Source organism: Lasioglossum baleicum, chromosome 9 (genome assembly GCF_051020765.1).
Source record: "Lasioglossum baleicum chromosome 9, iyLasBale1, whole genome shotgun sequence".
Classification (NCBI taxonomy): Eukaryota; Metazoa; Arthropoda; class Insecta; order Hymenoptera; family Halictidae; genus Lasioglossum; species Lasioglossum baleicum.
Genome location: NC_134937.1, coordinates 8,867,325 through 8,881,435, shown reverse-complemented (window position 1 = coordinate 8,881,435; position 14,111 = coordinate 8,867,325). Strand labels below are relative to the sequence as shown.

Sequence of the window (14,111 nt, the reverse complement as noted above, 5' to 3'; positions counted from 1 at the left end):
ATAGAGCGTAAAACAAGCTTCAAAATGACATATAACTAATTAAATCAAGGTAAATATTTATTGGTATAAAATTGCAATTGAAACGAAGGAACAAAATTGCATTTCTTTTTCTTGACAACCTAATAAAATCTTATTTCACGACACTTTCTTCAAATTTGTCAATAAAAATTGAAAATTGCATAAACATCCGCAGTCTATCTACGACATTCGGGTCTCCGAACAATATAAAATTTCGGGTCCCAGACCCGACTCGATTTGGACCTCGTGTACCTGAAGTTTCCGGGTAACCCGTCCACCAGAGTTGGGCATAAAAATTTTATGCAAATAAAAATTTCTGATGAAAAAGAAAAAAGCCCACTTTATTCGAAATTTTTATTTAAATAAAATTTCTGCGCAACTCTGCCGTCCGCCCCTACTGAAAAGACGCGACGAGACACAAAGCGCGAGGGAGATATTGGAATAAGTGTACTCACCGATACCCTTTTGCCAAACCCGAGGAATGACAGCTTCCTCCTGGTGTTCTCCATCGTTCACCGATCGCGGTAGCTGCTGGTAGCAGCTATCGGCTTTAGGGTGTCGTCTTTTTCCTGGGTGCTCGGCCGATCCTGAGACGGGACGGCGATGTCCACATGTGGAGTAGTCGCTGGGATGGCAGCTCCGTTCTGCTGGCTGCAACAATCAACGAGGATCGTTGTAAACGTCAATTTCCGTCGATCGTAAATCGTAACGAGACGAAACACAAACAGCCGGCCGAGACAGGCGTGCAAGATCGACATCGATCGACTCCGAAGCGTACATCCTCGGTGCTTCCTGAGAAAATCACGCGACGGCAATCTCGAGTTACACATTTTCTACGAAAGAACGATGAACAAGAGAGCGATCATTTGGAGCACGCACGCGCGAAACCTCGCGTCGATCGAGCGAATCTAGAAAACTGTGTTTCTGAGAGATAAGAATGGGCCGAGCAATCGGCGACTCGATAAATAGAAACTGACGATTCGAGCATCGGAACAGTACCTAGAGTACCCACCTACCTGGAATCGATGAAAGACAATCCTCCCTCGTCGGAACGCCGCGTCGCTCCGATAAGAATAATATCAGATTACGAACTGGCGAACCGGCTTGGGAACAAAAGTGCGAAAAAAGGGAAACGAACGCTATTATCCGTTAAGAGTAAGTCAGGACGATGACAATCGCGAGACCGTTTGTTCGCGAACCAAAAGAACGAGGAATCTCGTCGCTAACAATATGATCACGATCAAGGGGCGACGCTACAACTACGCGAGAGTAACGCGACTGACTTGCCAGTAGTAAGTAGTAACGGCAAAGCGGCACGCGTTCACCCGGAGGGACCGTTTCCAATGGAACTCGTCGAACACCGTCCCGGCGCGCCGCGCCGTTAACGTGGTCATGCAATGGCGTAACGTGCGCGGTGTAGGTACACAAGTAGCGTAACAAATAGATGCAATCATTTATGTATTCTCTTTTTATTTACTTTGTTGTTTCACGATCGTAAATATTTGATGAGAGTAAATATGCTCACAGCGCACAGTTTCGATCAAAAGAAAAGACAAAGCAAATTTGCTAAAGTGAACCTCTACGTTTCGATCCGGATTTGGATCATTTTTCAAGAGAAATGCGTCTGAAAATATATACTGAATTAATATCATTGGTGTTTAACACGGAAAGGAACACTGTTTATAAAATTCTTTATACAAGTAGGTGTCTTAAGGGTTCATTTTATAAACAGTGTTCCTTTCCGTGTTAAATACCAATGATATTAATTCAGTATATATTTTCAGACGCATTTCTCTTGAAAATGATCCAAATCCGAATCGAAACGTAGAGGTTAACTTTTGCAAATTTGCTTTGTCTTTTCTTTTGATCGAAACTGTGCGCTCTGAGCATATTTACTCTCTTTTTATTGTAGAGAATCTTGTGAGAGATTTATTTCAACAATACGCAGGATTCAATGACCGATATACAACCTTTTCCTTTTCTTTTATTGTAGGGAATCTCGTGAATGATTTACTCCAACAATATACGGAATTCAATGACCGATACAACCTTTTCCTTTTCTTTTATTGTAGGGAATCTCGTGAATGATTTACTCCAACAATACACAGAATTCAATGACCGATAAAATGTTTCCCGGAAGTGACATCGTCCGGCTCGAACCACGGAATCGAAAAATAATATAAAAACATATTCTTACGCGGGGGGGGGGGGGGGCTTTTGGTATCTCATATCCGTATATCATATATCAAATACATATCCGTTTTACCGGATATGTATCTTCTTTCGAAGTCTCCCAAGATATTATTTCGCGTACCTTCATAGTTTCTCGACTCCAGAATTTTGCAAGCTCGCGGTTCGTAATATAACAGTTTCGATTCGGTCTTTGCTCCTGCATGCGTATACGTCGCGTCACCTCGTCTCGGCCGAACATCAGCCGTATACGATTTCGTTGAATTGTTTTCAATTATCGCGAGAACGGCGAGACACAAATGAAAATTTTCAACGTCTTCCGCGGTTCGCGCATAACTCGCGACTCGATATAAGTTATTGCTAATTACTCTGACTACTTCGCCAACGATGCGATTCAGCGATATATCACCGTCGCTTCGAAGCAAACGAACAATTTATCACGAGACTGCGGTAAAATATGTAATTATCTTTATGTGAAATAAGAAGTATCTGCATTCGTTGCAACAAATAGAAACTAAATTGAATGTTATTTCTTAAAGATTTTAATAGAAAAGAACTCATACATTGACATCTTCGATTTCTAAAATTTTTCAACAATTTTGAATTTCATCTACTCTATTTTGCTATGGATGCATAAAAATCTGCAGTCTACTTATCACCGATCAATGCGAACGAATCGATTCGTCTTCGCCGACTCCGAAAGGTTCAAACGATCTCGGAAGCAAATACATACCTGCTCGAATATACAGTTAGGAGCAAAACTGATCAGACACACATTAAATCAGAATAACTTTTTTTATGAATGGACCGGAAATCGTTTGGTCCATTCATAAATAAAGTTATTCCGATTTAAAGTGTGTCTGATCAGTTTTGCTCCTAACTTGCATATTTGTGGCTGGGTTAGATTCTTGCACGTTTCCAGACAAATATACATAGAACCAGTCGCCGACCACGTTTACACAGTCAGTTTACAGTACTTCCGAAAATGATTTCGGAAGAACATCGGTAGGAGGCAGGGAATATTTCCGATTGGGGCATCCACCGTGGAACGACAATTCCTTATATGTACTCCAATCCAATACTTTGGATGGATCGCGCCGCGTTGAAACACGAGGCTTAGCATCGTTGGTCTTCTCACTCATCTCTAATTACATGTTGGGATCCGATCGACGTGACGCAACGAAATGCCTGGCCGGCGCGTGGTTTGTCGAGCCGAGCCGTGCCGTGTCGTGTCGTGTCGTCGAACCGTGCCGTTCGCGCGCCCGGAGAAAGAAAGGAAGAAACAAAGGAAGAAAGAAGGAAAGAAGGATACTGTGTCGAGGGAAAGCGGATCCGACTTCGTCACCGATGCGATAGTCGTATGTGTTGGTACGTAGATGGAGATAGTCCATCTCCCAGTCTTTCAAGAATCGACAATTTCGAGTATCCATCTATGTAGTTAGTAACTAATCATCGCGTCGAATCGATTTGTATCGAAGCGAACGATGATTATTGCGAACGATGATTAGTGAGAACGAGAGCAGGATTTCAAACAATGAAATCCAAATCCTCATATGGAATAAGAAATCCATTAAATCGCATTATTGCTTGCTCTAACATATTTTATAACAATATCGATTTTTTTAATGGCACGTTACAGGCATTCAAAACAAAATTGCGCAATACTACATATATGTTAATCGTACCTGTATTTGTTTAGTTTCGCACGGTCCATTTTTATGTAAAATTTTAGTTAAGACTTCGGTTAAGATTTTATGTCAAGATTTTTTGTCATATCTTCTTTTTGTTATATCAGTTACACTGTCAAAACTGTACACATTTGTATAAAAGGACCTCGGTCCGTATATAATAATAATAATAAAAATAATAATAATTATTATTTTTTGAATATTTTCTAGCCGGAGTACAGGGAATTGTTCGTCGAGGTTTGTCGAGCCGTGTCGCGTCGTGTCGTGAAAGGAAGAAAGAACTGTACCGGTGCAATGTGTTGGTACGTAGATGGTGACAGTCCACCTCGCAGTCGTCGGAGAATCGACAATTTCGAGTGTCCATCCAATTAGCAACTAATCATCGCGCGGAATCGAATCGAAAGATGATTATTTTTGATCATTTTCTAGCGGGACTACAGGAAATTGTCCGATTCGATCTCCGTACCGTGCGCGCGCGGTCGATCGCGTGTCCGAAAGGCGTTCTTCGGACGGCAAACCCCCCAACCCTCTTCGAGAGCCGTCTTCGGTGGACGAGACCCGCGAGCGAGTAATTGAAAAAGAAAATTAACGCCGACTCTATTAACTTGTTCGCGAGCTAAAATAGAACGAAGCGCTATTCTCATACTCTCGTACCATTTGTCGCCGTGACGCACGACCCCTTTTTAATTAGCCCTTTTATCGCGTCATTCTTCGAGCTTCTCGCGAAGCAAGTAATAATCAGATTACACAGACTTCAGCTACTATATTAGGTACCTTAATACCACGATTCGTTATCGTAGCCACCAAATCAATGGTTTGAGAAATTCAATTTTTACCAGTTAAACAGATTTTCGACGTCTACGCGGAAACGATCTTGAAAACACTTACGTAGCTTGCTATTTTGCGATGCGACACGTTTCACCGTCACCGCACGATTGACAATACCGCGGACGCAGGTAACGCGGACGGAAACTGTGACGAGGGAATTGTGACGGGACGGGAAACCGATTGCCCGAAATTTAATCGCATGCCGGCGATGGCAGAGAGCGGTCTACGTGATTTCAATTTCTCCGCGTAATCTGCAAATCGTGCTCGGTCGTCGAAAAAGAATGGAACGCGCGACGAGAGGGAGACACAGATAAACCGCCAGTAGCGGGCTCTCTTTATCTCTGAACGCCGAACGCATTTTATTGGTCGCTACTTGGTTTACCGCGGCGCGGCATCGCGTGATTTACGACCCCCCTCGAAGAATCACTGCGACAATTCGATTATTCTTGTTCACGGTCATGGTGGTGGTACCGCGGCGTCTAGCCGCGCCGATCCGATCCGTGACATCCGATCAATGACCAGTTTTCGGAGTAAGTACGAGCGATAAGCAACCGGTCAGAAATTTCCAAGGATTCTTCAACGTTTTCTCGCATCGCGTCCGTCTATCAGCGTTGTTTAGGAAAATCCGCAGATAATTCCTGAAACGTTGCGCGTTGGCCTCGCGATTTCTTTGAACAAACAAACCGCCGCGCAGCAACGTTACGGACGCAAAATAAACAGTCGATTACGTTCGCGATTCGCTGATGTATTCTGTTGGCACTCGGCGACCGATTAACCAACCGAATCATCAGCCCCGTGAATCATCGAATATCTTCGAATAAGGTAAAACCTCGCCGTGTATAACGTTCGCTGCGAGCACGACTTTCATTCCAAACTGGAATATGTACCAAGAGAGAGATATCCAATATTATTAATATATTAAATAGGTACGCCCGTTTTTCTTGTCACGGGTAAAAGAAACAATATTACTCGCTGGTTTTATTATGTTGTATTTTTATCTCCGGGAAAGCTATTTGCGAGAGGTTGACGTAGGCACGTCAACGACGTCAACAATTTCTACGTGATTCAGACTCGATACTCGGAATATATCGATAATCATGATTACGCTTGTTTGCTTGAATCGATCGAGTTTTTTCGCGATCCATACATAAGCACGGAAGTACCGACTTATCAGCGTTGATTTTGAAACCGTATATCAACTCGAGCGGCGGGAAAAATTCTATGAAACCTGTGGATTCGATTTTTGTTTGATTTCTACGTGCTCCATCGAACGCGAATCACCCTCCCGATTTCTTTTTTCAACGATACGCAAACACTCGAGTCACTCACTTTCGATACCTGCTATCGCGTTTCGAACTACTTGTACCGAGCCGGTGTTCTCAGGTCGCACCACATATCCATAGATGGACGCTTCGAATTTTCTGGAATCTAGATCCCCTCGGTCGCTGTCGAGACTTTCGAATCGTTTCAGAGGAACGATCGTAATTACCGGAAATTGTGCCACGGCAGACGCGTTCGTGTTTGCGGTGTTCGCGCGGAGACTGGTTCGCGGACTGGTCCGACCGCGAGACTCCAACTCCGAGTCCGATTCTGATTGCGATTCCGATGCTGGGACAAGCGTTCGACGCAGGCGAACGAAGGCGAACCAAGACGAACGAGGAAGGTTTCCGCCAGCCGTTCCGATGAAAAGATCTCGCGAGAGACAACCGGGCCTTTTGTGCCCGCCTAAAGTCTGAAGCAACTGGAACCCTCTTTTGTTCACGCGCCATCTGTCCGCCGCCGATGTGTTACGTCAAATTCTGTTTTTCACCAGCTACGTGTATTCGTTACTCTGCCTCTTCTTTCTTTGTCGCCGAGGCGGTGTCCTTGTGTCGCGTTTCGATAGACGGAAACGAACCGTAGGTGCAGCCGCGAGACAGACGATTCGTTTTTGCAAGCAATGGGAAAAAATGACGACGGAAGGAGCGCACGCTAACGAGAGCAGGTCGCAAGAATCGTGTGAGATTTACACTTGCACATCGTTCGCGACAAATAGCCATAAGACACTGTGTATCGACAGTGACATAACTCAGCCTTGTTTACGCGCGTTGCACGAAATCCTCTCCCTGTGCGAAACCAACCCCCTCTTACCGTCTTCGCACGAGGTCCGAAACCGGGGTCCTAATTAACCTTCACTCTGTTTACTACCATCAAGAGATTCAAGAGTGACTGATGTGTGTTGCATTATTATTCTTATATTTATTATAAACGGACCGCAGTCCCCTTTTACACGCTGAGAAAAAAAAAGTAGTTACTTCAATAACACGCGTGTTATTGTAATTTTTTTTACTTCGATGAATATCAATGTATTCTTTTCAATAGTATGAAATTTAGAAGCAAATCGTGATGTATTTGAATTGTCTATCATGAAATGATTGAAAATATTATTCGATTCAATACCGTACATTATTATTCGTAATATTTCTCTTTTTCCTTCAATCAGATATGTTGTTAAAAAAATTTGAGAAATGTATTGATTTATACTGGAATTGGTTCGAGGCCATATCTTGCTGGTCTGTTTACGTACAATAAGATCCCATAATAAAAAAAAGTATAGGTTCCCTTTTGAAAAAACAAAGTTGACCTTCAAATGACATTGAAAACGCCACCCAAATAAAAAACTGATACTGTCCCCCTCTTTCCCTCTCGAAAATCTTCGACACGCGTTTTACACTTGTTTAATATCTTCCATACTTTTCGAGATATTCGGCTGGAAAGTTTTCAAATGAACACCCTGTATACTAGAACGAAAAATGTACTATTCGATCAATTCCCACGAAAACACTTTCACAACTTCTTAACCGTTCATAGCGGGTAATTGGATCTCATACATTTTTCGAGCAAAATGAAAGAAAAGAATTTGTCTGTATGTAAGTATTTGTGAAATTTTTCCTAGTGTTTTTGCGGCGCGAGTAGCCGAACTATCGCGAATAATTAAGTCGTTAGGCGACAGGTGTAAAAATAAACGGGAAAAAAGGCTTACCAATATGCTCGGAGACGTTCAGCTGTGAACTTTAAATGCCAATAACTCCGGTTAGGTACTTCATAGTAACCGATATCGCGCGTTATCGATCGTGCGTGCATGCATAAAGCAAATTTTGCATTTGAATAGATACCAGAACACGAGAACACGGTTCGAATCGACGCGACGCGATGCGAAAAACGAGAGCCACCGGCGCAGATGAATTCTTTTGTTGGAGAGAATGTGTTCGAGTAATCGTCGTGCGTTTCGCCGCAAAATTTTTGAAACGATTCTCGGCTGATAGACTTGAAAAATCATAAATTTTCAATTTTTCTCGATCGATTTGCCAATTAAAAATGACAATTGCTCGTCGACAAGGAAAAAGACATTTAAGATCGAAATGTAACGATACTTCTGTCCCTCTCCCGGAAATCTCGAAAAACGATAGCCACAGGCGCAGATGAACTATTTTATTGAAGAAATTGTTCGAGTAATCGTTGTTTGTTTTGTCGCAAAATTGTAAATGATTCTCGACACTGATAAACTTCAAAAATCATAAATTTTCATGTTTGCTTGTTCGATTTGCCAATTAAAAATGACAATTGCTCGTCGACAAAAAAAAAAGACATTTGCGATCTAAACATGGCAGTATGAATCCTTCAGTTGGAGAGAATGTTCGAGTAATCGTCGTGCGTTTCACCGCAAAATTTTTAAAACGATTCTCGACTCTGATAAACATCAAAAATCATAAATTTTCCATTTTTCTCGATCGATTTGCCGATTAGAAATGACAATTGCTCGTCGACAAAGAAAAAGACATTTGCGATTCAAACGTGGCAGTACTTTTGTTCTGCTTCCGGAGATCTCGAGAAATAATTGATAAACAAGTGTGTGTGTGAAGGTCTGTTGGAAGTTTGGAAGTGGTGCGATAGGTGTAGCGAGGTCAGAAGCGGTGGAAACAGTGGACGCGTATCGAGAAACTCGATTTCCATTTAAACGAATAACAAGCAGGTATCGATGGCGGGATGCGCGTTCTACACATATGTATACGTACGTTACGTGTATAGGTAAACAGTCGGTGCGGCCACACAAGAACATAATACATATTCGTAAATGTTTCACGACATGTATAATATAGTACACAGTCGAATATGACCCAGTAAGAGTTGATGAATAAGTAAATCCGTATTACGTAGTGACAGGCGTAAGCTCGTTCCGTGTACTCTGTTACGTCAACTTTTTATGGTCTACCTCAGCTTTTAAATATTCAAACGCCGCGACGGGACCGTGTGTGTATCGTACCGCGTCGTCCGTGAGTATTTTACGATGTGAATGGGTGCTCGAAAATTATGCGTTCCCATGATCTCGTCGAAAAATGTTATTTTAAGATCGTTCTTAACCGCTCGACTCGCCGTTATTTTCACTCGCTTCCAGTGTTGTTGTCTGTGTCGGAAAATAACAACAATTCTCTTTACTGACCATATTCCCGTTCCCGAACCCCATAATGCGGCTCCCCATGAAAAATGGTAGTACAGTAAAGTCGCGATAGTTGTCAACCAGCCTGTGTTCTACTGTAGAACTTCTGCACGGACAACTATCGCATACCGACATTATTTCTTTATGACTACGTCTACCGCAAGATCAACGATCAAAGAGAACACGCTTTCTTCTCCATACGCCTTGGCCTTCCTTGGCCGGCAGTGGAGCGGGTAGGCACCTGACAACTATCGCATACCCGGTCGTTGACAACTATCGCGACTTTAATGTAATTAGCACGAAATCTATTTTTATAAATGCTTGGAAAACAAATACCGAGCGGCGGTAACGTGTACAGGAAAAACTTGCTTAGAATTATGAATTCGACAATATATTAGGTTGGCAAGAAAGAGTAATTTCGGTATTTTAAGGTCAAGTAAAACCGAATTTATTTATTCAAACGATGAGAGAGCTTTAATCAATCAAATATTTTCTTGTCTATTCTTTTTGGCGAAAGATCATCGATCAAAAGGAAAATATCTTATTCATCGAAGTTCATTGCTTGAATAAAAAAGATTGGGCTTCTATGTCACCTTAAAATACCCAAATTACTTTCTGCCAACCCAATATTTAGAGTTTCATCAAAATCGGTAAGGTGTACCCTTTTCTGTATAATCACCAAAATGATGAAAGTACTAGACTCCAGCAGATGACACTCGCGCACCGCTAGATACCGGGATTCGCGTTCTGACTTCTCGATAATGCAAAGATGAGGTATTTCAGATTTCAGCAGCCTAAAGCGCTAGATGAAAGATCAATCTAGGCCGCTATCGGCCTCAAAAGTAATATTTCTATGTTTACGACGCGTAATTTGCATTATTCAGCAACGTTGTAGCTGCCGGGTATGTAATACATTTTCATAAATAAGTCGAGGCGTGAGTCAGAGTCTATATTTAAAAAGTTAGCTTTGTCACACAATGTAAGGAGTTCAAACAGGCATTTACAATTATTCACACGCAGAGAATTTTTTCTCAACTGGTCAACTATTCGTGCGTTTACCTTATTCCAGGGAAAGAAATGTCGAGTAATTTCGGTTTAAAAATTTCGTCGGCGAACGGAATCGGCTCGCGAGCGACGGATCGCCAGAGTTTAATTGAGGGAATTAAACGAGTAGCTCGGGTGCGATCAACAGGATTATTAAGCGCCGCGTGTCTCGCCTCGCCTCGTCTCGCTTGATCGCGTCTATCGCGCTTTCCACCCTCGATCGTCGCGACCGAGCGCGCGGTTCTTAACTTCGTTACCGATCCCGGTTAATTATGTCACATGACGGCAAACGATGACACCGAGGGCAAACACGCGGCTCGCGTTGGAAACAGTTGGGTTCGTTTCTGCCGTCTGTGCCGCCTCGGAACGGTTTCCACGTGACGCTCGCTCGTAAACGATCGTTGATCGTTTCTTGGACGCTCGAAACGCTTCAATTAGACCCGTCACGAGATTATTTAGCGCTCCGGCAGACGGCTCCGCTGTTAGCAAGTCATTTTCGAGAATCGAGTTTCGGACGATTCGTGTCATGTCGTACGTCAAAGTTTTACGATGTTTCGGACGATCGCGCGCGAAAACGAGCCAGCGACTTCTATTCAGAACATCGGCGTAGTAACGGATACGCTGAAGTAACGATTTCAGGATCGAATGGAATCGAACGCACGCTTTTCAACGGTGTGCCGCGTTATCTAGGATGGGGTCGTCGGAAAATGAACAGTTTCCGCGTTGTCGACGATCTATAATTGAACCGTTGCATGACGGATCTATTAAACTGAGTCGCGGCGCGTCGTTACACTAGCAAAAACGATTCCTCTTCTAAGAAACTAGTCGTCGTTAGGGTACTTGACCTTTTTCTCTCCGCCTATTTCCTCCGCTTCCGTTTACTCGTGATCGTTGAGCCGCGCCGCGATTAATACCGCACAAATATTTCAAATACTACTTAATATTTTAGATTTTATTTTGCTTAAAGAAAACAGTATTTTAAATAAGATATACAATATTTCTATTTTAACAGTCTGAATCTCAAAATAAGATATACATATATATATTTTTCTGTTTCAACAATTTGATCCACAAAATGAAATATTTTTATTTTAACAACTAGAAACAGGAAATAATATATTTTACTTTTTGCGTTGTTATAATACTGTGAGAAACCGCATAAACATACAGTCTATCTTATCGTTAAGAAACGATTTACACTCGTAAATATATTGAATTCGAACCATTATTTTCAGCAATAATATTTAAAATTGAAATTGAAAATAAAGACAAAATATAAATATTCTCGATATTCTTCAAATGAAATGCTATTTTCAAAAAAATTACTGCATCAAATAAATTATTTTATTTTCAAAGTTGTACACATGCTTAAAAATAAATCGGGTTATTTACTATTTACTATTTGAAATGTTATTTTCCCCAGCTCCGATACCGCATCGTTCGAACGAAACTGCGACGAACTCGTCAAACAAGAACGAGAAGTAAACGACGCTTTCCACGGGAGCGAGAGCCCGCCATTTTGTTACGTTTCTCTCTCTAGAACGATAAATGATTATAATTTAAAGTATAAATATATTCGAATGATTATAACTAGACAGAGCGGATTTTATGCATTTATGAAAAAAATTAGTAGGTGTAATTTCAAACAGTTAAAACATTCGAAGAATTTAAAAATACTGCTATATTATTTTCAAGCCATTAAACATGTGTTGCGAAAGAAATAATAAATTTCTATTTCACTCCAGTTTGTTACAAATTGTAGGGCTTTTATAAAAGCCATTTATTATTTCCTATTCGATTTACAGATGTTGATCAATTGACATTCAGTAAAGTACTGCTGTGTCTTCTGTCTAAAAGTGTAAAAGTCAAAACGTGTTACCCCAATTACCTTGGTAACAACCATCAACTATAAACTATTGGGTTGGCAACTAAGTTCGTTCGGTTTTTGTGATTTATTCCAATGTAAAAAACCGAACGAACTTATTTGCCAACCCAATACTACAAAATCAGCTAGAAAATTTTTATTTTGCATAAAGATCTGCAGCTTAATTATAACGAATCCGCGAACGATCTTCCGAAACACACGGGCAAGAGAGTAACAGGCTTGGCGATCTTGCTTTCCTCAGCCTTGACCTTCCTTGATCTATACGCTTCCTCTTTAATCCAAAGTAACAGCCTCGCGCGCAAGTCGCGTCGCGTCGACCCGTTCCAGTTCCCTTATGTACACCCACGCCTATACTGGGATCTATCCTCACACGTGCACCGCCAACCAAGATATCGTGAGGTAAACAAACCTTTTTATGGTTTAAGGTTTCATCGCGTACTTTCTGGTCCGGAAAATAGTGACGTCGCACTGTGCCACGATCCACCTTATAAATTTTTTCAATGCCCTCATACTAAAATAACTGTCACAAAAAATATTGCAGTGACGTAGGTTCTTGTCGACTCACCCCGCATATCCCACCGGATCCCCGCGATTAACGGGGTAGTACAGCCTCGATTTGTAACTAGAGAATACCTAGAATCTTACTAGAAAAATGGCTCGAAACATGGGTTTGCGCGCTGTCGCTTTTTGTCCTTATTTCAGCCAATTTTGGGCTGAGTGGGGGCTTGTTCTAAAGAGGAAGGTTCATCACACCCCGCTCTGGTCATGAGGTTAACGAGATTACGTTTATATCTAATAATATGAGGGCCCAAAGTAGAGTAAATATATAGGGAAAAAACCAGCGGATTTGAATGCATTTTTCTGTCTCCAAAAGACACTCGGCCCAAAATTTGCTGAAATAAGGACAAAAAGCGACAGCGCGCAAACCCATGTTTCGAGCCGTTTTTCTAGTAAGATTCTAGTCCCTTTCTAGTTACAATCCGAGCCTATACCAGCCCCTTAAAGTATTATCGTGCGGTCGAAAGTTTTTCAATGACGAAGACAAGTACATCGTTGATTGTACTGGCCCCCGAACATTTTTCCGCGGGGCTCCGCGTCAGCCTAAATGCACCATCTCAAGATAAAAATCTCCCGGAGGCTCGCACTTGTCGCGTGCACGCGCAAGCCTAACCTTGCGCTCACTTTTTCTCCGTGATCTCGAATCGCGTTCTCTCCCTGCGGCTGGCGAAGCGATCGCGACCCATATTCCGCGGTTAAACGCCACGCATTCTAGTTCTCGCGGCTCGTTTACCGCATTATTACCGTGGCGTGGCGTGCCGTGGCGCCGAACGATTTCACGCTCGTCCGAGCGATAAACTCCCACGCGCCTTATCGTTCTCTGTTCTTCGTTGTTCGTTGTTCGTCGGCTCGCCAACACTTTTATTCCGTAAACGACGATAAAGTTTCGTCGCGCCTGCGAGGCCAAGTTACTGGAAAATACTTGACCGACCGTTCCGTCGTAAAACCCTCTGCGAAGGGACAACCGCGACTGTGAAGGTCGGCTGGAATACCTACTGGCGACACAACGACCGTGAACGCCACAAAGACGAACGGCAGCATGGACAAAAAATTGCGGATCCACCGTAATTTTTCGAATATTGGACAAACCCTAAGAACACGCAGCTGACGAACACATGCTGAATATTATAAATAAAATACTATTTTCAAAAATTACTGCATCAAATAAAATATATCATATTTAAAGTTGTGTGTACGCATCCTTTAAAATAAATAGGATTATGTATCTACTATATTGGATTGGCAAGAAAGTAGTTTCGGTATTGTAAGGTGGGATAAAACCGAATTTCATTATTCAAACGATGAACTTTACTCAATAAAATATTTTCTTATTTGTCCTTTTTTGCAAAAGATCATCGAGCACATATATTATAATTAATAATATATTTAATAATGATAAGAATAAATATTTACTATTTACTAT

The 14,111-nt window shown here is 41.9% G+C and overlaps 2 protein-coding genes across 6 annotated transcripts in view; one reads left to right on the top strand and one right to left on the bottom strand.

Annotated features, from left to right (window-relative positions):
• Positions 1–14,111, bottom strand: part of Ae2 (anion exchange protein Ae2) — a 63,625-nt gene that overhangs the window by 32,439 nt on the left and 17,075 nt on the right. For 3 of the 5 annotated variants that reach the window (XM_076430698.1, XM_076430702.1, XM_076430701.1), the window contains exon 2: positions 474–669. In XM_076430698.1, coding sequence (XP_076286813.1) covers positions 474–527 — 54 coding nt within the window. In that variant the 5' untranslated portion in view covers positions 528–669. Of the gene's footprint in view, positions 1–473; positions 670–1,034; positions 1,535–6,213; positions 8,126–14,111 lie in introns of those variants that run through there. The other 2 variants (XM_076430699.1, XM_076430700.1) reach the window with 2 other exon arrangements.
• Positions 2,234–7,646, top strand: LOC143212269 (uncharacterized). Its single transcript, XM_076430885.1, has 3 exons — positions 2,234–3,576; positions 4,107–4,198; positions 4,326–7,646. Exons 1-3 carry the CDS (start codon positions 3,393–3,395, stop codon positions 4,470–4,472), a joined length of 423 nt encoding a protein of 140 aa, XP_076287000.1. The 5' UTR covers positions 2,234–3,392; the 3' UTR covers positions 4,473–7,646.

Coding starts and splice junctions, on each gene's coding strand:
- LOC143212269 (XM_076430885.1), top strand. CDS start 3,393: ATGCCTGGCCGGCGCGTGGTTTGTCGAGCCGAGCCGTGCCGTGTCGTG. Junction 3,577..4,106: donor TGCGATAGTCGTATGTGTTG/GTACGTAGATGG, acceptor AATATTTTCTAG/CCGGAGTACAGGGAATTGTT. Junction 4,199..4,325: donor TGTACCGGTGCAATGTGTTG/GTACGTAGATGG, acceptor ATCATTTTCTAG/CGGGACTACAGGAAATTGTC.